The sequence below is a fragment of the Etheostoma cragini genome, chromosome 4 (assembly GCF_013103735.1).
Source record: "Etheostoma cragini isolate CJK2018 chromosome 4, CSU_Ecrag_1.0, whole genome shotgun sequence".
Classification (NCBI taxonomy): Eukaryota; Metazoa; Chordata; class Actinopteri; order Perciformes; family Percidae; genus Etheostoma; species Etheostoma cragini.
In genome coordinates this window covers 29,839,368-29,861,732 of record NC_048410.1, presented here as the reverse complement: position 1 = coordinate 29,861,732, position 22,365 = coordinate 29,839,368, and the positions used below count along the sequence as shown (strand labels likewise).

General features: G+C 40.4%; 1 protein-coding gene and 1 long non-coding RNA gene across 14 annotated transcripts in view; one reads left to right on the top strand and one right to left on the bottom strand.

Moving 5' to 3' along the window:
* ptprt (protein tyrosine phosphatase receptor type T) overlaps positions 1 to 22,365 on the top strand; it is a 329,101-nt gene that overhangs the window by 100,117 nt on the left and 206,619 nt on the right. For all 13 annotated transcript variants that reach the window (XM_034869764.1, XM_034869761.1, XM_034869760.1 and 10 more), the window contains one exon: positions 7,637 to 7,930. In XM_034869764.1, the coding sequence (XP_034725655.1) occupies positions 7,637 to 7,930 (294 nt within the window). The remainder of the gene's footprint in view (positions 1 to 7,636; positions 7,931 to 22,365) is intronic.
* Positions 11,390 to 16,640, bottom strand: LOC117943562. Its single transcript, XR_004656379.1, has 3 exons — positions 16,630 to 16,640; positions 13,147 to 13,229; positions 11,390 to 11,400 (listed from the first exon to the last, which is right to left on the bottom strand). It is a non-coding gene; the product is annotated as an uncharacterized LOC117943562 (long non-coding RNA).

Sequence of the window (22,365 nt, the reverse complement as noted above, 5' to 3'; positions counted from 1 at the left end):
TGTGTGTGTGGGTGTGTGTGTGTGTGTGTGTGTGTGTGTGTGCGCGCGCACAGTTATCAGTTCTCTGTGAGATGAACTGCTAAGTTCATGGGGCTGGGAAATAGACCTGGAGCGTATTGCTGATGAGAAGAAGATACAGAAATATTAAGGGAAGAAATAGAGAATGAGGGAGAGGCAAGAAAACGGAGTCTGTTTCCAGCTTTAGACAGGTTTCCAGAGTTAACATGCTGATTAATTGCCTTCTGTCAAGGGCGAGTCAAATTGTCAAAAACAGTCAAATTGGCACTTGTACGCTTTGTGATTGTCTTCTGGTTAAAGTCACTTTGTCAACTCAGAAAAATGTGGATGAGGTTTCCATTCAGTACGGAACATTAAACAAGATTGAAGTGAGGACATAGACAGAGGGAGAGGAAGCGTGGACAAGAAGAAAGAGGACCCCCCTTCGCCTCTGTCTTATCATCCTAACAATGATACCTTATCTTTTCCCAATGTTGAAATGGGAGAAAAACAAATTTCAGTGGAGCACTTGTCATTTTCGGGGCAACTGATTCTTCCATCTTTTCCGCCACCTGGTCGATATCTTTTCTCTCCTCTCTGGTGGGCTGAGTCCTTTGCTATCTGTCTTTCTATCTCTTTTTCTCACACACACACCATACGCACACACACGCACACCACACCCACACACACACGCACACACACACACCCAAACACACACAAAGTATAAGCCATGTTTTAAACTATTATTCTACATCTTCACTCTTTTTTTCTTCATTTCCTTTTTCATCTGTACAACTGTGTGTGTTTGTGTTTGTGTGTGTGAGAGAGGGAGTGTTACATCCAGTAACTGAAATGAAGTGAGAACCATTTAGATTGGCAGGGTGTGATAACAGCTACTACCGACTCTGGGCACTCTCTCCACTTTCACTTTTGTCCGCTCATCCGTCTCGATCGTCCACCTCACCAACGTCATCTCATCAATTACTATAGTCACCACTGCATTATATAGGAGAATAACTTAGCACAGCAAGTTTCTGTCTGTTGTGACATTTAAAAACGTTAACCCAGAACTTGAATTGGAATGTAGCCTCTTATCTTCCCAAATCCGCCTTACTCTCATCACAATAGCAGAGGAGGAGAAGGTGCATTTGTGGCCACCAATGTGGCAATTGGCACATAAATACAGTAGTTAGTCTACTTTCTTTTTAAATTATTCATCACACTGGCCTCTTACCCATCATTCCGACTGATCCTTTCCCCATCATTTACCAGAATAACTCACACAAACAAAATGATTCATGCACATTGGTTTAGACAAGATTAAACCGGCACCACTAAAACACATTTGCACTCATAGTTTAACAGCACATAATGTACAGGTATTTACAATAACAGAAAAACAGATAGTGATACATTATCAAACTGAAACTAACATAAAAGCACACATGCTTTTATTCTCTGTAAATGAATGTACATACACCCAGAAGTAATAGTTCACACACAAAGATAAGATGTGTATACCTCACAGACACACACACACGCATGCACGCACTCACGCACGCATGCACGCACAATGATCCATCTTTATACATCATGCTGGGATTGTAATACAGTGCCGTGAAGAAGTAGATCCATATAATTTGTACCCTCAGGGTGTAGTAACACGGGTCGCTTTTGAGTGTGCGATGCGTCTTCCTACAACAAGGCCCCAGGATACGCAAGATAAAACCTTTATGGGGCCAGTGTTGCTGCGCGTACACATACACACACACACACACACACACACACACACACAGACACAGACACACACAGACACCTCTGTCTTAAGTCTTTATTGGCCAGCAGTACAGTTCTGTACTCCTGCTGCATCCCGTTTTAAAAATTCATGAGCCCGGCTTGTTTTTGACTTCAGTGTGAGTGTGACTCCTGCTGAGACAAAAGGGTGTTTGGCGGGGGGACAACTCCTGCAGTCCTGTAGTTAACTATTTGCAATTTTAAACTCTGTAAAATCTTTTAGAGTTACAGTGAATAGCGTGGCACAAAGCAGGAAAACTGTTGTTAAGGTAAGCTGCATGCTACTAAACTCGGTCATTGAACGTATCAGTGGAGCTATGTTTGAGGTCTACTGTAGCACAGTTTTAAACAGATGCCTGCAAGAAAATCAGAACACACAACAAAAAAAGGGTTCTTTCTATGGCCTTGCAATAAACTGAAACTAGGCTTGGCTGAAAACATTGAGGTTAAAGTAGCAGTGCAGCAACGTTTTTGATTATATCCTTCATCAGTTCTTCCTGTCCCTAACCCTGTTTTTTTTGCTTTTCCAATCCCCCTGTAATTCCTTCATTTTGTCTTGAGTTCATCCTTCTTTCGTTCCCTCACCCCGTTTTTCTCCTCCTCTTTCCACCCCTTCTACCTTCTACTTGAACAAAACATTCTCCCACATTTGCTTCATTCCTCCCCCCCACCCCAACATACACTTTACATAGCATCACTGTATGAAGGCAAACTGTAGATAAACAATCAAGAGTCGGTAAATTATTTTTGTATCCATGTGAGGAGTTTGATTGTGTGTGTGTGTGTGTGTGTGTGTGTGTGTGTGTGTGTGTGTGTGTGCGTGTGTGTGTGTGTGTGTGCGTGTGTGTGTGTGTGTGTGTGTATCTCTGCATGCACATATGGATACATTTGTGTAATCTTATACATTAAAACATGTTTTTGTGTTTATTGTATTTTGTGTGTGTGTTTTCAACACATTCACATTAATGGGTTTATGTGGTCTTGGACAAAAACATATCCACATTAATTTGTATGATTTCCTATGGAATTAGGCGATCGCCGGCAGGTCACGTGACAACTGGTCACATGACAGTTAAGTGTAGTAGTCTTTACAGTTACATGTAGCCAAGAAAAGGGTAATAACGAGCCGTGTACAGAGCAGCGTGAGCTGTCGGCTGTTTCAGCAGCCGTTGCAGTTGAGTTCAACCAACACAGATTGTGTGTCACTGGGTGGCCTCTGTATCTCTCGGCTGTAAACGAGCTGGCAGAGGGAGGGATAGAAGGATGGAGAGAGGAAACAGACGGAGGGAGGGTGTGATTGAACGATTTGGTCTTTCTTCCTGTGGAGTAACATCAGGAGAAGTTGTTGAATATAAACACCGCTAACAGGCCGCTCTTACAGCAAGCTGGAAGAGGTTGTGCATGTGAAATCTTTTTAAAAACCACACCGAAGTGGGTGTACTTTGTGTTGCACCTGTTACTTGTGTTGCTGTGTTTCAGATTTTAGAATTTTTTGAGAAACAAAAAAAATGTAAAACCCACCCTTCTTCTAAACAAGCGAACAAAACTGCAGCAGGATGAAACCATTTTTGCTCCCAATGAATCACCCTCACAAACTGTGGCAAAGTGAAGTGCTTTTATGAAGACAAAGATGAAACCATTTAGAAAATGTGACACACAAATAAAAAAAAACAACACTTTTAGTGATAAAATAAGCCTTTATTGATAAAATAGTTTTCTCTTTTTGAGGGCAATGAGGACAATTTATTTTCTTGTTCTCTGTACAGTGGTGCTCATAAGTTTACATACCAATGCTAAAGTTGACTGAAAAGAGGAATAAAAAAATCATCTTTTGGAAATTGAGCTTAATTACATAATTAAACAATCAATTACAATCAATTTTTATTTCTCTTTTTAGTCAACTTTAGCATGGGTTCATAAACTTATGAGCACCACTGTATTTCTTTACTTTTTCATCCTTGTTTTTTAAGAAACAGTTAGGTTTATGGATTTTTGAATAGGGAACAACCGCACACACAGGCTATGCATTCAAATGCATGCAATGCACATCCACTTTCTCTCCCCTCATACATACAGATGCTTATTGTCGTTCGCTCTCTGCTGCACTCACCAATGCACACCCAGACTCAGAGGCACACTCACAGCCTCCATACAGTTGAGATGGATGAGTGTGCGCTGACTGACAGGTGATTCATCGGTCCCGCGGCTACCATACATATTCTAATGGGGCCTTGAGGAAAGTAAAAAAAGTTGCAGAGTGAGATCAGGACTTTGCTTTTAGACAGCAGGAAGAGAGGGGGCCATTATTCTTTGCTCGCACATCTTAGCTGTCAACTGAAAAAGCACCTGCCACACAGCAAAAAAATAAAAGATTAATACTAAGAAACCCCAGACTTCAATCTCAAAATGACTCTTTTAGTGTCAGCTGTTCGGAAAGCTTACTGTATAGAGTGACGAAGTCATTGTCAAACACTCATGTTTGGATAGTTGGTCCTCCATCATGCATGCATATTCAGCATGTATACTGTATGTATATAACATCATTTATAGATATGTAAATGTGATGGCTGCCTCATCAATTCGCTTTCAGATGTAAAGACACATTAGTAAGCCAGACAATGAGGTAAATATTTGTTTCAGAAAACAGATATCTCTGTTTGGATTTATTTTCCTAAATCAGCTTATTGTGCTTTCAAAGGGACAAAATCAATCAAACTGGTGTTGGTTTATTCATTCATCAAAAATGGCTTTTTATCTGTTTTTGCAAATAAACTCTTCATTTAGAAAATTCTTCATGCTCTCTAACAGGACACTTGAAAAGAATTAGATTGTTTGTTATACAAAGCATGATTGAACATTGTTTACCAAACCACTATGCTAATAGATTAGTCAAAATTTGCAACATCCAACATGTTGGATAGCTGTATGCATATTTCAAAGAAATTGTGCCAGCATGTTACTCTTAGACCACCATGACACTCTGCTATTGTTTAAAGATGATACCCAATAGAACATTGTTATTCCCTGTGCTATTTTACTTCCCAGCAGGGGCATGTATACGCAAAGTTACAGCGAGGCTGTGCATTTGTGTCCGAGTGACTGATGCGAAAAAGAATCATAGAAACCGGTCCAGTATTGAGTATTTTTAAATATTGTCAGACACTTGGAAGAATAATCTGAACATTTCAGCAGTAAAACAACACTTTTAGTGGATGTAAATTGCAATTGCCCATTCTCTTACATTACAACTTGTTCCGCTGCCGCTGAATGCTTGCTTATACTGGACTAATGTCCAAGATTTCCTGTTTCTATTAGTCACTTAGTCACAAAAAACATGAGAAAATAGGTTCCAGGTTGTAAAAACAACAACTTTACCCTTTAGGTGGTTTCTGCACAGCTCAGGCAGACGTTCTATTACATCATGCTGTTTAAAAGTGGATCACGACTGTCCAAGGTACTGATCCTTGGACCATCAGAAATGTTGGATTTCTCCATGGTAAAATCTATATCTTGTGCTGCTAAACTGGAGTCCCACTAGCACAGACTGATGATTTGCAGTAGAACTCCAAACACTATCCCTGTCATCGTCTGTTTTAGAGAGCCTTGCATGGGCTTCAGGGGTAGGTTATAATTTATCGTCTGGCCTGCATCACTGGAGAGCAAGCAAAGCTTAGACAGTGGATCCAAACATATATATTGTTTGATTTAACTGTCTGCAGATGACTTGTAGAATGTTTTTTTTAACTGATTAAATTGCCAATAAACTGCCTTTATATAGCCCAAATCATTGTGACGCGCTAACATAAAAATCCCTTTGGGTAGACCAATGGCCAATGTGAAGTTAGCAAACTTGTTTATTTCTGTTGTCAATTTCAGCCGTAACATTTATTGACACATAGTTAAACATGAAGGTCCGACCTAAGTGTCGTCTGCTATGCGTGTTTTCTGTACCGTGATGTTTTGCAAACATCTTTGATAAACCAAATCTAACGTTACAGATGGCGACATTCAACGCCAGTCGCACTGGCTGTTAGTTTGGGTGGTGTCATTTTCTTCAGCCCATCGTAAATTAGGTAAATTACGTCTGACATATGAAAAGCATCACAAAGGACATTTGAAAGCTTTCAACATGCATTTTGGTAAAAATAGATGCTCAGCCCTGTTCAAATGTATGTACTGGAGGTAGGAGTTTTCTACCCGGAAGTTATTGTAAATTAACATTGTGATGTGGTCTATACTGTCACCCCTGTCAGACACATTCATACGCAAATAGTTGAGTATGAATATTCACAGATGGATTTGCGGTTACATGGATAAAATCGTTTCCTTGTTTTTGGATAGGACAATTAAGTATTAAGGGGGCACAGAGGGAATACATGCAGGAAATTGTCACAGGTTGGACTAGAACCCTGGGTCTTCTGCATTGAGGAAAAACATTGCAAAAACAACTGCATTGATCAAGCGTTGTCTTTTACGTGTCTTGTTTCATTTTGAGCTTTTCTTTATTTTTTACCATTGCATCTATCATTTCAAGTAAGTCTCACTATTCATGTGGTTGTTGGGTATGTCATTTGGAAAAAAGTTGCTGTCTAGAGTTTGGTTTTAAAAAAACAAAACAGAAGGGAGTAATAAAACATCCTATGCTTTTAGGCTTGACAGAGGCCATTATTTTAAAGTAGCATAATGTGAAAGTCTAGAGGCAGAGTAGCTGTCAGCGACATGTCAACAATGTGATGCATTAGTGCTACAGGTAAAGAATTCCATCAGTAAAATGTAGCTTTTAGTGGCAGCTGTTTTCAATGCAAAAGTTGAACTGTGTCGCCTTTCATCTTTCATCCTTTTGCTTATATTTACAGTATACTAATACATACACAAACACACACACACACACACACACACACACACACACACACACACACACACACAAACACACTACCGGTCAAAAGTTTGGGGTAACTTGGGTTAAATTCCCAATGCACGCCTTTGTAAACAGAATACCAGCTGAGATCAGTAGCAATGTTTTTTTAAGCAGTGCAGCAATTTTCACATTACATCATGTGCTTACATAATTGCAAAAAGGGTTCTCCAATGTTTTTCTAGTTGTTTTTTTAAAATCAAATTAGTAAACAGAATGTGCCTTTGGAACATTGGATGAATGGTGATAATGGCCAATGTAGATATTGCATTAAAGACCAGCCCCCACCCAGATCAGCTGGTATTCTGTCTATAATAGAGTGGTAAGGACATTTGTAAGTGACCCCAAACTTTTGACCTTGGCTGGGTTGGTAGAATATGCTTTGATTCATAGATCACATTTGCAGACAATTCCTTTTTGGCTTCAACAACAGGGTTGATTGGTGGCCCTGGACAAATAAAATGTTTGCCAAATGGTGGTTATATTTATAAGTCTCAGTCCTTTTTCCAAACCTCCTTCCCCTTGCCCATGTCAGAGAACACCTGTTGAATAACTAGATATCAATGGGCTGTTAGCCAATCATGGGTAGAGATGGAGTGACTGGCAGCTGTCTTGTTAGAAGAAGAAGATGAGCATGGCTGTGTACGAGTCAAAGCAAAAGGGTGTTTCAGGCGTTTTCTTTGGTGTCAGTAGAGCATGTTCGTGAAACAACTACAATATTTTGCAAAGTTTGCCGTCAGTTTTGGTTCAAGGCAGACAAAAGTGTTGTGTTATTGCGTTGTGGGTGCTGAGCCTAAGCTTTAGAAGGGTTGTTGGATGTTTTGTGGAGTACTTTGTTAGGATATTCTCCGATTATACTACACCAAAAATGAAAGAAAAAGACAAAGAATTCTGCACTTAACTAACCACATCTGTTTTCCCATTCCCCAGCTCCACCCACCCCAATTGCTCCACCTGAGCTTCTCACCGTCGGCGCCACTTACCTTTGGATCAAACCCAACGCCAACAGCATCATTGGCGACGGGCCCATCATCCTGAAGGAGGTGGAGTACCGGACCACTCTGGGTAACTGGGTGGAGACCCACGTGGTGGACTCCCCAACCTATAAACTCTGGCATCTGGACCCAGATGTGGAGTACGAGATCAAGGTCCTGCTGTCCAGACCTGGGGAGGGAGGAACAGGGCCGCCAGGGCCGCCGCTCATCACCCGGACTAAATGTGCAGGCGAGTGACGCCTCTTTTATTTATTGTTATTGTCTATAGTCTATGTGGAAATTAGATGGTGCTCTTTGGTAGGGGGCATGAACAAATCCAGTGAGCATCAAGAAAAAATCCAAGGAACAAGGAAGGTTTTTCTAAGCAACATTTTTCAATAGACAAGCACCTCTGAATTTTTCTTAATGCTCACTCCTTCTAACATTTGCTCTTTTCTTTCCTTTATTCAACTTTTATTTCTTTATCCTTTTTTGTCTTGATTCTGTTGTTGAGGATTACTCCCTATGGTCCACAAAGCTGATGCTATGCGTACTAGAAGCAGTCACTGTATCCTCATATTTTATACTCAAATAATGAAGTGAATATTCACAAATCAATTAGAATGATATTGGGCAATCCTAAAAACAAGATGAATTCACTAAGTTTAAAAAAATCAGGGGCAAAAATCAGGGCAGTTATTCTCAAAATGGGGTCCAGGGACCCCCAGGGATGCTGAAGGGGTTCCAGGAGTTTCCCAGCAAAAATGGGAATAATTTATTTCCACCATAATTCCATTCATAAGGAATGACAGGATGTCTATATGTTGGTGAATCGATTTCATTCACTTTCTGTAAAAATAACATGTAAAAGCCCTGGGACAGAACATTATCACCTGTGTGTCCGTGGTCTAATTTGTGTAGGTTTTGGTGTCATTGGCGTGAAGAGGTCTTGGGAACCCCTGGGGGTTTGCATATGGTTAAATGTCGGTCTGAGTGATCTGATTTGGAGACAGGAGAGAGCCTAGAAGGCAGATGAGTAAAAGAAAGACAAAAATGTAATTTATTTATGAGAACGACAGCAGAAATCAAAGATGAAGATATTCTGGATGTTAAGAAGGTGGTGGGAGTACCAGGGAGGAGGAGGAGGAGGAGGAGGAAGAGAAGATGTGGAGATGGGAGGTGGGGGGCAATCATGTCCGGTAACAAGCATCCCAGCGGGGGGAACGTGGTCCACAATGAGTGGCAGTTTATCTGATAACATGACAGCCCATAAGATCTCTTATGGAGGTGTGTGTGTGTGTGTGTGTGTGTGTGTCTGTGTGTGTGTGTGTGTGTGGACTACTTACCCCAGCAGGAGGCCACCATCACAACCACTCCGTAGCCTCGCTCCCACAATATAATATATATATTTTTTATTGGTCTTCGTGATATCAACTGGTACAATTAACTTGCAAAAGGCTGCAACATATGGTGATATACACTCGATATGGCGATAGGTTTTGTGAGTTAGTTGAAAGTATCAGTAGATTACTACATTTCTTTAAAGCAATGTGTTGTGTTTTACTTGCACAGCCAGTTTTCTCAAGAGCTTTTTCTGATGCCATGAAAAGAGACAAAAGCTTTTGCCAGGGATTTCTTTGCTGTGGAGAGTAGAGATGGAGAGAGTAGGACAAAGGGAGGATAAGAAGAGGAGAGTGGGGAGACGTTGGTGAAGTAGTAAAGGTGCTGGTCTAATCAGAATCACAGTGGGGAGAGAGACAGAGAGAGAGAGAGAGAGACAGAGAGAGAGAGAGAGAGAGAGAGAGAGAGAGAGAGAGAGAGAGAGAGAGAGAGAGAGAGAGAGAGAGAGAGAGAGAGAGAGAGAGAGAGAGAGAGAGAGAGAGAGAGAGAGAGAGACAGAGAGAGAGAGACAGAGAGAGAGAGAGACAGAGAGAGAGAGAGAGAGGAAGGGGCTCTAGTTATTTATGTTTTAAGTACGTTATGTTAAAGCTTTGAAGGATTAAGTTGGCAGGTTCTTTAATTTAATTGGAATGTGTGTGTGCCTGACTTTGTACAGATTACATTTTGTGTGTATGTGTGTGTGTGTGTTTGTGCGTGTGTGTGTTTGTGTGTAATTGTGGTATCTTCTGTCCGTCCCCTGAATTTCTTCCCCCAGTCTGTGGTAATCAGCAGGTGAAAATCATATGTCAACAGTACAGTGTCTCTCTCTCTCTCTCTCTCTCTCTCCCTCTCTCTCTCTCTCTCTCTTTCTCTCTCTCTCTCTCAATTTCAATTTCATGTTGCTTTATTGGCATGAAAAAAAAATACATCTGTACTGCCAAAACATAAGAACAAACATGCATATAAACAACAACCAGGACTAAATACAGCTGATATAATAACACAAGTAAACAGGATACCTATGATCTCCTTCTCTCTCTCACTCTGAATTTTCGATATAATTTCATGATGCCAAAGCATAAGAACAATCATACATACAAACAACAACAAAGAGTAATTGCATCAGATATAATGATAATAATAATAATAATAATAATAATAATAATGATAATAATAATAATTCATTACATTTATGTAGCACTTCAAAGCGCTTCAATACAAGTAAACAGGATAATTATGATATAATTGCAGATACTATACAAATTCTGTGCATGTCCCTAAAAGGGTACGAAACAATAATATCAAAAAAGACTACAGATATGTAAAAAAATAGAAAATTAAAATTATAATATATACAAATCACTACTTATTTTACCTTATTCGTGACAGAAGAAGACATATTTAGTTGCTAGCCATGCCGTGTTTTTATCTTCCCCTAATAAAAAAAGAAGCTGTTTGTCCCCAGTGTAGGTAGTAAAGCCTGTTTTTCAAATTTTTGAAATATTTAGTTCTTAAGTCTTCATATTTGGGACATGTACAGTACATAGGAAATATAATTCTATTTGGATATCCTGGTGGCAATGTGCACAGACCCGTTCCTCTCTTGGTCACCACACTTTTAAATGTCGACCTCTTCCAATTTCAAGCCCTTTGGTCATTGATGCTCGATTTAGTTAACATTTGTATTTATTTATTTTTTTTGGGAGATGTTCGGCCATTTGGATATCTCTGTTTAGGGATTGATTAAGAGAGGAGCTTGTCTTGTATTTTACTCTAGTCATTCCAGTTAAGTGTTTTAACTTTAGTGTTTCTTTTGGGACATTGAAAGTGGGCACTACGGCAGTAAGTGAGACAGACAGACAGACAGACAGACTGACAGACAGATACATAGATAGATAGATAGATAGATAGATAGATAGATAGATAGATAGATAGACAGATAGATAGACAAATAGATAGATAGATAGATAGATAGATAGCTAGACAGACAGATAGATAGACAGATAGATAGATAGATAGATAGATAGATAGATAGTGGCTTGAGAAAGTTTAGACACCCATGCTACATTTGACTATGAAGATATAAAAAATCAAATATAAAAAAATCATCTTTTAGAAATTGATCTTAGTGCCTTAATTCAAAAACTTTAGGAAAATCCAAACTTTAAGGACATCAGTTTTCGTTGTAAATGAAAAATGTATTGTAAATAAATAAATGTTCTTCCTTAAAACACAGGGGCATAAGTATACACACCGTTATGGTAAATTCCCTTTGAGGCGGGCACATTTTTATTTTTAAAGGGTAGTTATTTCATGGATCCAGGATACTGACAAAGTTCCCTTGGCTTTTGGAATTAAAATAGCCCCACATCATCACATACCCTTCACCATACATAGAGATTGGCATGGGGAACTTTCTACAAGATCATCTCTCAATGCAAATCAAACCAGTTATTAAGCTAAGTGATATAAAACCAAATAAAACAATGACGCATTATCCGAATCGAAGGCGAAATATGTGTCGAACCATTCTGAATAAAGTATTGTGGTGCTGCAGACTTGTCCGGGCCTACAACTTCTATCCTACAGACTGAAGAAAAAAATAGATAAATAGATAGATAGATAGATAGATAGATAGATAGATAGATAGATAGATAGAGGAAGGAAGGAATACAAAACAAAGATGTGAAAAGAAGAGAAAAAAGAATGCAAGGAAGAGAAGACAAGGGTGAGAGAAGGAAACGCTAGACTGAGGAAGAAAGAACAAAAAAGAAAAGGGGAAGATAAAGCTGTAAAGAGGAACAGGTGTGTGTGTGTGTGTGTGTGTGTGTGTGTGTGTGTGTGTGTGTGTGTAACGTGTAACGTGTAACGTGTAGTAGATAGGAACATGTGTTTCTAGGGTAGTGGTGCTGTGTTGAGCTGCCACAACCACTCGCCGGGTGTTGTGTGCGTGTTTGTGTGCGTGTGTGTCTGTCTGTCTGTGTGTTCATGTGATGGGATTGGAGCAGGCAGGTATGACAGATGTTCAAAAGCCTGCTGGCTACTGGCAGTGTGTGTGTGTGTGTGTGTGTGTGTGTGTGTTTGTCTTCACACCTCCTTTGTTCATCTTTCCCTTCATGTTAACTTCTACAGTCCTGCCCTGACCTCAACAACAGGCCTACTACTCACTTTAAAGCTGCTACTTTTAGCTGCATTTTCTAACATAATTGATGTTGAGATCTGCTTGTGATACCTCAGTGTAATTATTGTAGTCCACTGTCCAAATTATTGGAAGTATTGTTGACATATCACTAGTTTTCTTCTCAAAATAAAGGGACACATGTATTGTACATGTTTCAAGGGAAACATTTTGCCAATCATTTTTGTCAGCTGTGGGTCTTGACGTTGTAAGAAGACCTGGAGCTGAGAGCCACTTCCATCACTCTTCTCTATTTCCACCACAGTCACAAGGCTACATTTGCATACTCTATACTATCACATCCACGCTAATGTGGCCTTTCCAAGCCCCTAAAACTGAGACATGTGGAAAAACTGCTACCCCCGTTTTGGTTTGAAAGATCAGGGGTTGCTTTGTAGTCCAATAAAGATAATAAATCCCTGCTGACTTTTCACCATTGTTGTGTTTTCTCCAAATTTTGTTTTGTATTTTTAACTTAAACATCCATGATTTTCAACTGCAGAGTAACATCAATCAATGGCTCAATGGACAATCTGGCTCATGATTACACCAACACGCACATGCCCAGTGTAAGGGCTCCTGCACACTGCCTGCATGGCGTGATTGTGTTAGCTGCATGCCGTGTCTGTTTTTATTTTGGCTCCCATGGTAACAGGTTAGAGCTTGCACACCCATGTCTCAGGTTCGGCACAAGCAGCGCCCAAAAGGCGTGCTTGCTACAAATAGGATGCTTATTTTTCTATTGTTTTCAATTACTGTTTTCAATTATTTTTTTATTTTAATTTTTTTACAAAAAGATGTTTAGATGTCATTTCAACTCTTTTATTTTTCATTTATTATATATGACATGCCACGCGTATATATGTATATATATACCCAAGGCTAGCAGCAGCAGCGCCGCTTCCGACATAGAAAACGCCACGCAGCCGCCACGCAACTGACACACAGCAGAAACGCCAAGCTCACACCACGCAGGCAGTGTGCAAGATTCCTAAGTGAATGGTCATGTGATATGTGTTGTCATACATGTTAACGTAGACGTAGATCAGCTCTGATACTGTGAGGACGGAGATCATTTGTTTCTCAAAATGCCGCTTAGGAATGAAAATGCAGTAGTGCAGATGTAGTTTTGTAGTTAGGTCATTTTGAGACTAGACTCCGTTTTTTGAATAGTTTATGTCAAACAGCATAAACTATTCATAATAGTTCATTACAAAAGGATGAACAAAAAACATTCAATAAAAAGGAAATCACTATGAAAAACGGTGAAGGCAAGAATAAGCAAAACAAATAAATATTCTTAAATCAAATTTTCTTGCTCGAAACGGAGTGGAAGGAAAATGCTCCTCAGGTCCTGTACAGACTGCTACACCAAGTAGCAACCAGCAATTTATCAACAATGTCAGTAAATAATAAAAGACAGCCAGAAGAGAACACTTTGAATATTTCAGAGATGTATTAGCAGATTTTTTGATTTCGACACAACTGTTGTTTCCTCACGATGACATTCTGCAAAGATCTCACACATGACGACTTCTCAATTTTTTAGCGGAAATCACACAACATGTGCTCTTTCCTCCCACTTCCCCCGCCCGCTCCATTGTTGTCCCTCTGTTGTAGAGGAAGCTGCAGCTGGCTGCCAGGCGGCCGTCGCTCAAAATAGGATTCAGGCCATTTCGCCCATAACCGGGGGGTGCGCTGGCTCCAGTGAATCCAACAACCATTTTAGCCCTGTGCCTCCTCTAGCGTGGCACATTTTGTGAGAGCGGTGTGAAGCAGATTGAGGCGGCGAGCTGAAATGAACCCTCCATTTTGCTCGAGGTGCAGCGAGGACGCAGCCTTGATCATGATTGATTTCATCTTGTTCTACATACACTATTACATGAAGTTAACTGTTAACCTGCCAATCAGTTCCAAAACGTCCCAGTTAGAGAGGAAATGCTGTAAACATATTCTTTGGAAATCTTTACAATCATTCCCTGCAAGAACCAAGCAGGCCTGCCTTATTGAACCACCTAAAGTTTCTTCAAAACTTGCCATTTCACAGCATTTAGCTACTTGCTTGCAGTTTGTTGATGTTTCCCAAAACTAACATAGTTGTGCAAGGCGGGGGACATCCCTCTTTCAATGTTGTGTGTTTTTGTGTGACCTTTATGGTTGTGTGGACCCTGTCTTTGTCGGATTTTAAATGTGCCTCTTTCTTTTCTATCCAGCCCTGTAATGTTTCTTCTTGCTGGAATGTTATCAACATTGCGTTGCTGCAGAAGACACACACACAGTCCTGTGATGCTTTGCCATCCTCCCTACTCTTCCTTGATCTTTGTGTCTCTTCTGTCTTTTTCTTCTGACTTCCCCTCCCTTCTATCCGTCATTGAAAATAGTATCTTAAACTCAATATTCCCTTAATATATAATGTGAATATTGGCTCTGATCCTTGTCTCTATCAATATCAGCTTTTTATGGTAATATTACCTTCTCAAAGTGTATCTGCGTCCTCCTATAATCTCATCTCCACACTTCTTCTCCTTCCACTTCTCCTCTCTTGCTTGTAAATTATTTATTTTTAATGTGAAGAACGATAATGTAAGTGTTGGCTAATATTTTACCCTATAAAGATGGACTTTTAATGTACCCGCTGTACATAAATATTCTTTTAGTATCTTTTCTGAGCCTTTTCCTCCCCCCAACAGTTCCTTTCCTCCACTCTTCTTTATATAAGGCAGCTGGTAATGTGAAGGTTGGCTAATATGCAGCACTCTATAAAGACTTAATTCACCTGAGGGTTATATACTACATCCCAGCCCCTTCTTCCCTTTCCCTATCTCGCCCATTTCTTATGAAGTAGATCTTCATGTGAAGTGTGGTAATGTGAGTGTTGGCAATGTGTTTCTCTATAAAGATAGATTTTTAATTCACCTGCTGGATTTATACTGGTTTGGCTGACACCACTGCTTCCCCATTCTGCCGAGCCAAGCAGTTTAGACGTAGTTAAGAGAGTGCATCCTTTCTGTATCAAACACTATCAAAATCAAAAAGTTCAGAGGTCGCTCTGGATCTGTCAGTTTTTCTTTTTAGGAAATAACATGTTGCAGATTTTGTTCCACGAGCGCAATACAACCTCTGTTTTGATAACCGGGACTTCGCTCTGCCCTGCCAGCCTCTGTCTCCAATCTTGGCGTCGGCTGGTTTAACCATGGCGATAAGAGCGATGGACTGCAAGCTTGACCGCCGTCTATTTCTGTTATAGAAACACTGCAAGCTGCTACAGTTTGCTGCTCTGCTGCATTGCAGACTGCTAAACACACCTGACTACAGGACACATTAGCTCAGACTGCTAAGCTACCTGACTACAGGAGACATTAGATTAGACTGCTAAGCTACCTGACTACAGGAGACATTAGCTTAGACTGCTAAGCTACCTGACTACAGGAGACATTAGCCTAGACTGCTAAGCTACCTGACTACAGGAGACATTAGCTTAGACTGCTAAGCTACCTGACTACAGGAGACATTAGCTTAGACTGCTAAGCTACCTGACTACAGGAGACATTAGCGCAGACTGCTAATCCACCTCTCTAAAGGAGACATTAGCGCAGACTGCTAAGCTACTTGACTACAGGAGACATAAGCTAAGACTGCTAAGCTACCTGACTCTAAGAGGCATCAGCTCAGACTGCTAAACTACCTGACTCTAAGAGGCATCAGCTCAGACTGCTAAGCTACCTGTCTACAGGATAAATTAGCTCAGACTGCTAAGCTACCGTAGTTATGTTAATATTTTGCTCACCAGCCCCTCTGTAAAGACACAGGGATGTTGCAACAAAACAACATGCACAGCTTAACAATGGACTTATTGTTCTAAACAAGTCCAAATAAAGTTTATCTCAATCTATTTTAAAGTAAAAGCAAGAGGAACATGTCTGAGCTGTAAAAAAAAATCACTGATTACTGGAAGTAGTTCTGCAATGCATAAAAGGACAATTTAATTGACTAAAATGTATTTTCAATGTTCGTAACTCCAATTTATTTTAAGTGGTTTACATACGTGTTTGAGTTGTACTAATGAACTGTTGTAGAGCAATGCCTGTGGCAGTAAAGACCACTGTGGAACTTTTGAGCTTTATCACTGCAAAGTTATTTGTTAAAAAAACTGTTGAATAATAAGAAAATTATCCAACCAAGAAATTACACCCACGATGGTGCACTTTACCTCGGAAGGTATCTTTCTAAAATGATCTTAATCATTTGGCCTTTATCCTACGTTGACTAGTCTATATCTCATATCGTGGTTGAGATCAGAAAATGATGAAGGAGACTTCATAAATAAATGAAACAGCTCCTTGCTTCTACTGGATTACGTAATCATTGTAGGGGCCTGAAAATGTGGTTACCTCAGAATCAGAAAAGGGTTTATTGACACAATAAGTTACAGTTATGTGGAATTAGCCTTGGTGAAACGTGCATAGATCAACACATGGGGGGATTTATTTGAACAATCAAAAAGCCTAAGGATTGTTGGATGGACATTATTATGTGGGCTATTGATCCAAACAGGGCCGGCACCGGAGACAAACATTGCTACTGAAGTCACGTTATGTTACTAGATAAGGCAGCTTTTTTGTTGGATGTAATAGGAAATACCAGGCAAGGTTGACATATACGTTCCATTTTAATCTGGGACCCGGGGCAATTGGGGTCCGTAATTTCTCGTTCCTGTTAGCGTCTGGATCTCGGCTTTCTAATATGATAAGGGTCCAGCTGACAGGTGTTACAATGTGAGACCCATCAGAAACTATGGCTGCAAACTGCAAACAGTCCTGCTGCTGCACAAATTTTCTCCCCATGAGTGGTCGACAACACCAGCGAAGAAGAGCGTATATACAGAAGCGGCGCAATGAGACTAAACATCAATGCATCGCAGTGTAACATCTACTCGATTCTGGGTAGTCTGCTGTATTGGGTCATTTCGGGTGTGGATATCATGTCTTTATATCTTAACCACTTTAAAGAGAGTGATGAAATTGCAGTGGATTAAAAGGAGGATACGTGTAGCTACCCTTGTGCATTAGGCACACCGTTAGGCTGCTGCACCCCCCACCGGAAGTATGTTTCCGTGTGCATGCCTCTTACATATCCATGGTCTTACTTTTAATGTCGATGATAAGAAATGTAAGATTTTATGATTTTGTTTTATATTTGTACCTCAGCAGCTCCAGATCAGACCAATGAAAACCATAGATGTTGCTGAGTAATCACAGCTCATCACTTTCAGATCCTTTTTAGATCACTTTTCTCCCATTTTGTGTCCCATATTTCTCTGCAGCAATTTTCCTTCAAAAACACATTTCCCCTTATGTGCACTTCTAACCCTCTGGAACCATTAGAGCAGGGGAACTAAAATTCAACTCTCATGTTATCACATCTTACATGAGAGCCGACTTGAACAGCGAATAAAAACTCAACTCAGATAAAACTGTCTTTCTAAGAAAGCCTCTTGGTCTCTTTTTTGTGTATTCTATTTTCTACGAACATCACATATGTTTGTTTTCTCTCTTTTCTTATGTTCATGTTAAACCCACTGTCTCTTTGTGTTCCCATGTCTGCCTATTTAGGGGTTCTGTCTGATGCCCCTGTCCTCAGTCATTTGTCTTTTTAGTCTTTTCCACTTTCCCCTTCCTCTCATTCATTTTCTCTTCACATTCTCTCATTCACATGTAGACTGACAGCCGCACCCACAGACTACCTTATGCTGTCTGGTAATGCCCTCCTTTGAGTTTGCTTTGATGTCTTGTCATTATTCCAGCTCTGTCTCATTGTGGTTGTTATGATGGCTTTTATTAATTGAAGCGTGCCGGTTTGAGGAACATATGCCATTTTGTAGCATCCTCATTGATTGAAACACATGACGTAGTTATTGATTTGGGGATGCTGGATTCAACTTTGATCCATTGTTTAAGTGGAAGTCAAAATGGCACTATGGAAAACGGTGACAATACATTTTCATTGACGGGTTTGTATGATATCGTACAAAAACATATGCACAATTTGTGTGATATCCTATGAAATTACGGTAAGCACTGCCTGGTCACTTGATGGCCGGTCACATGACAGTTAACTTTATCGGTCACCGTGTTGTTACGGCCGTGCGGGTGTTGCGGTTGCGCACATGACACAAACACCTGTTTACTGGGTGAAAGTCTTGTGGTCTTTTTTATTAAATGTTGTAGGCTCATGAAAAATGTGGTACCAAAACTCTTTATTAAAATGAAATACTAGTGATGTCACCTCAGGGAGGAAAGACATGTGTCTTCCATTCAGTTCATATTGGCTTAAAAACAAACAGACACAACTCCAACAAAATAATTGAATTGAATTTGATTTTTTAACCTCAAAAACATAACCCTAAAAAAAAATCAATTACCCAGCATTCCTAACCATACATACATGAAAACACACATGTGTTCCATGGTTTAAAACTAATGTTACAATGAAGTGATATATTGCTTTGAGCAAATCTAAAGCACTAATCCTTATTGATGTGATACACAAAAAAACAAGTGTGAATCAGGCTGCCTGTCTGTGTGTGTGTGTGTGTGTGTGTGTGTGTTTGTGTGTGTGTGTGTGTGTGTGTGTGTGTGCATGTGTGTGCGTGTGTGTAAGAGTGAGATGGTGTGTCCTAGTGCCTGGGACAGAGACTTAAGTAGATCTGCTGCATTTCCCATTAGCACATACAAACTAAACTGATTTATTCTTTCAACTGAATCTTATATTTGTGTCTTGTTCCTATGTGCAAACACACGTTCACCACACACATCACATCCTGAAGTACATATAAAGTATTATTAAATATACATTGTGCAGGCACAGCTGCTTCTTGTTCCCACGTTGTCAGATCATCTTTTGAAAACAGAATAGACTTCTTATGTTGGAATTACCTGGACAATCTCCTCCATCTGCTTCCTTTCTCAAAGCTCATTTCAAACTGGATTAGACCTTTCAAACATTATCCACTTACTGTGTTAATGCATTATGTTTATTCACATGTAACACTTAAACTATGGTTACCTGGTCCTTGGATCTCTGCAGGGTAAATCCAGACAGCTAGATAGACTATCTGTCCAATCTGAGGACTATGGTTACCTGGTCCTTGGATCTCTGCAGGGTAAATCCAGACAGCTAGATAGACTATCTGTCCAATCTGAGGACTATGGTTACCTGGTCCTCAGATCTCTGCAGGGTAAATCCAGACAGCTAGCTAGACTATCTGTCCAATCTGAGTTTTCTGTTGCAGGACCAAAACAACTTTTCACCGTACACATGTTCCCTTCTTTGCAGCAGCACCGAGGCTTTGTCCACCACATACCACTGTCCAAGATGATTGGGATTGGTTTAAAGAAATGCTAATACACCAAAGCATGTTGTTCTCCCATCCCAGAATGCTGTGTGGACTAGCCAGACCTTCCTCCACAGCGCTGTGGAGGAAGGTCTGGCAATGTGTGACTAAGGATAGAGCCACCAACTTAGCAGAAAAAAGATCGGCTTAAAACGCAACTTCCTAGTGCAAAGTTAGAACTAGCAAGAAGGGATGTAACGGTATGAAACTTCATCCTTACGGTTCTGGTGACCAAAATGAGGATGTTTTTTGGTAATATTGCTGTATTTCAAAAAGACTGTTCAACGTCTTTAGCAGCAACCTTATTCCTGGATGTTTTGCAGACAGGATAACTATCTTCGTCCAACTGTCCTTTGGCGTTCTTAGTCTTCCGCCATGACTCCAACTTTAGGAAACGCACGTTGTTGGCTAAGCAATGCACCCGCGCGGCAACTTCAGGAGATTTGGATGAAGCTAGGAAGGATTAAACACACGGTTTCCACACGGTAATAAGAAGATTTGAAATGAAAACGATAATTGTTCCACGGTGTGAATCTGATCTTGAGCCGTGTCCTTGTTGAACAATGGCTTAACATAAAAACAATATCTTTAAGGAGGCGTATGGAACCAGTCTAATGAATCAAAACATTATGAATCAGGCTGGTCAATACGTTTGCTTGAAAGAGAGACAAGTCTGCAGGTCTTTCATACTTTAAATACTTTACAAATGGGTGTGTGTGTTTGTGTGTGTGTGTGTGTGTAGGTGTGTCTGTTCTTCATTCCATGCTAGAAAAAGAGTGTGTGAGTGCTCTTCCCTGTTTGAATATGTATTTGTGTGTCTGGAGATTAAGACATACATCATTACAGAGCAATGGGACTTGGGATAGGCTGTGAATATCAAATCACATCTGAATCACTATAAAAAAAACAGCAGAACACTGCGGCAGACTGATCAAACACTCGTCCCTGTCCTTCAATATCTACTGCTGAGATGCCCCTAAGCAAGGCATCCAACCTCCAAATAATGGCCTCTATCTTATTTGTGTACGTCCTCTTCCCAGGAGGCTGTTTATTATCCTGATCCCAACTACAGTCAAGCTGCAAACAATTTGGCTTATTCACATTGGAGCTGGGTTTGATTCACTGTGACGACAGGATTAAACAGAAAAGCTAAATGTCCAACCTTACCGTACTCAGGCTCAGAACTCTGTTCTCATGGAGGTTATGGTGTTTGGGTGGGTCATAAAAAACAGGGCTATAAAGCGAGTGTTTTGATCCAACCCACGATTAGTTTCTAGACATTTTGGTGCATACACGGAACTGTTGTCGGCGCATGAAACTCACTTTTTCTTGGCTTAACTCAACTACCACAGGCGGCTCCCTGTAACCTTGTGTCAGCTAATCTTAACTAGCCACGTCCGCTGAAAGAGCCGTCATCTCGCAGTGCTCTGTTGCTGGTTCCCAGTAACCCAGTTCCCACTAGGCTTCGATAGAGCTTTAAGCCAAGTATTCCATTATTAAGCTGTTTAATGGGGAACTATGCAGTTTTTGAACAGTGTCAGAATCATTGGAATGGTTATATGACTCTTTTCAAGTTGAATGGTTGTTGTCTTGCTCCCCCCTAGCACCTGTGAGTAGTAAAAAACACCCTTGCAACTTCGGCCGGGGAAGAAATGGCCAAAACTGCATTGCCCCTTTCAATACTTAAAACATAAAGCTAGAACTTGCATTTAAATCCAAAACAGCCAGGGCAGTGTCCCATAAGACCCAGGATCCACTGCCTTTAGTAACCCAACTGCTACCACTGAAAACGTAAACCCAGAGAAACACTTTTAAATCTTCCTAGTAACAGGCCTCTATTCTGAGGGTGTGTTACCGCACTTGTCATGGCAAGCAGAAGGGAGTTGAGGGGTGTGAAAATTGTCTGTCTGGGAGCTGAAGTGAGAACTGCTTGAAAACCAGCGTCACACTTGAAAAACATGACACAGTATGCACATGTATGAATGCACGCTGACAGTGAAATGATCACGTGGACGGACAAAAATTTTTTTTTTAACAACCATAATGTAGGGTAGTTGGGTAGATGAGTGTGTGACACAAAACAATAGCATACACATAAAAATTTCGCATACACACATGCATACACACTTTTTTGCTTTCACAGCAGTGTAGCAGTCGTAATTAACACTTGAGAGAGCTGTGAGCAAGCAGGATGAGTTACACCAGGGGTGAGAAAGTGTGTGTGTGTGTCTGTGTGTCTGTGTGTGTGTGTGTGTCTGTGTGTGTGTGTGTGTGTCTTTGTCTTTTTGAGAGAGAATATGTGTGTGCAAGAGATGAAAGTCAGGGGATCTAGAGAAGTAGTACAAAAGTGTCCTGGATTTAGAAAAGCATGGCCTATGTGTATTTTGTATTTGGTATTTGTTGTTCATCTTTACCCATAATCCTTTAGGGTTCTTCTGCATCTTATGCTTTCTCTGTTTCTGTCCTCTCCTGCTTTTTTTTCTTGGTAATAGTGTAGCACACAGGGCAGTGACACACAAACACACACACACACACACACACACAAACACACAAAAACACACAGCCAATGAAGCAGAGTTTGAGGAGGAAGCCAGGCGAGCACAAAAGAAATAGACGCTATTTATTAGAAGAAAATGTTTCCCATTTTGCCCGCAAATAAGTTGCTCCCACAAACACTCCCTTACACACACACACACACACACACACACACACACACACACACACACACACACAC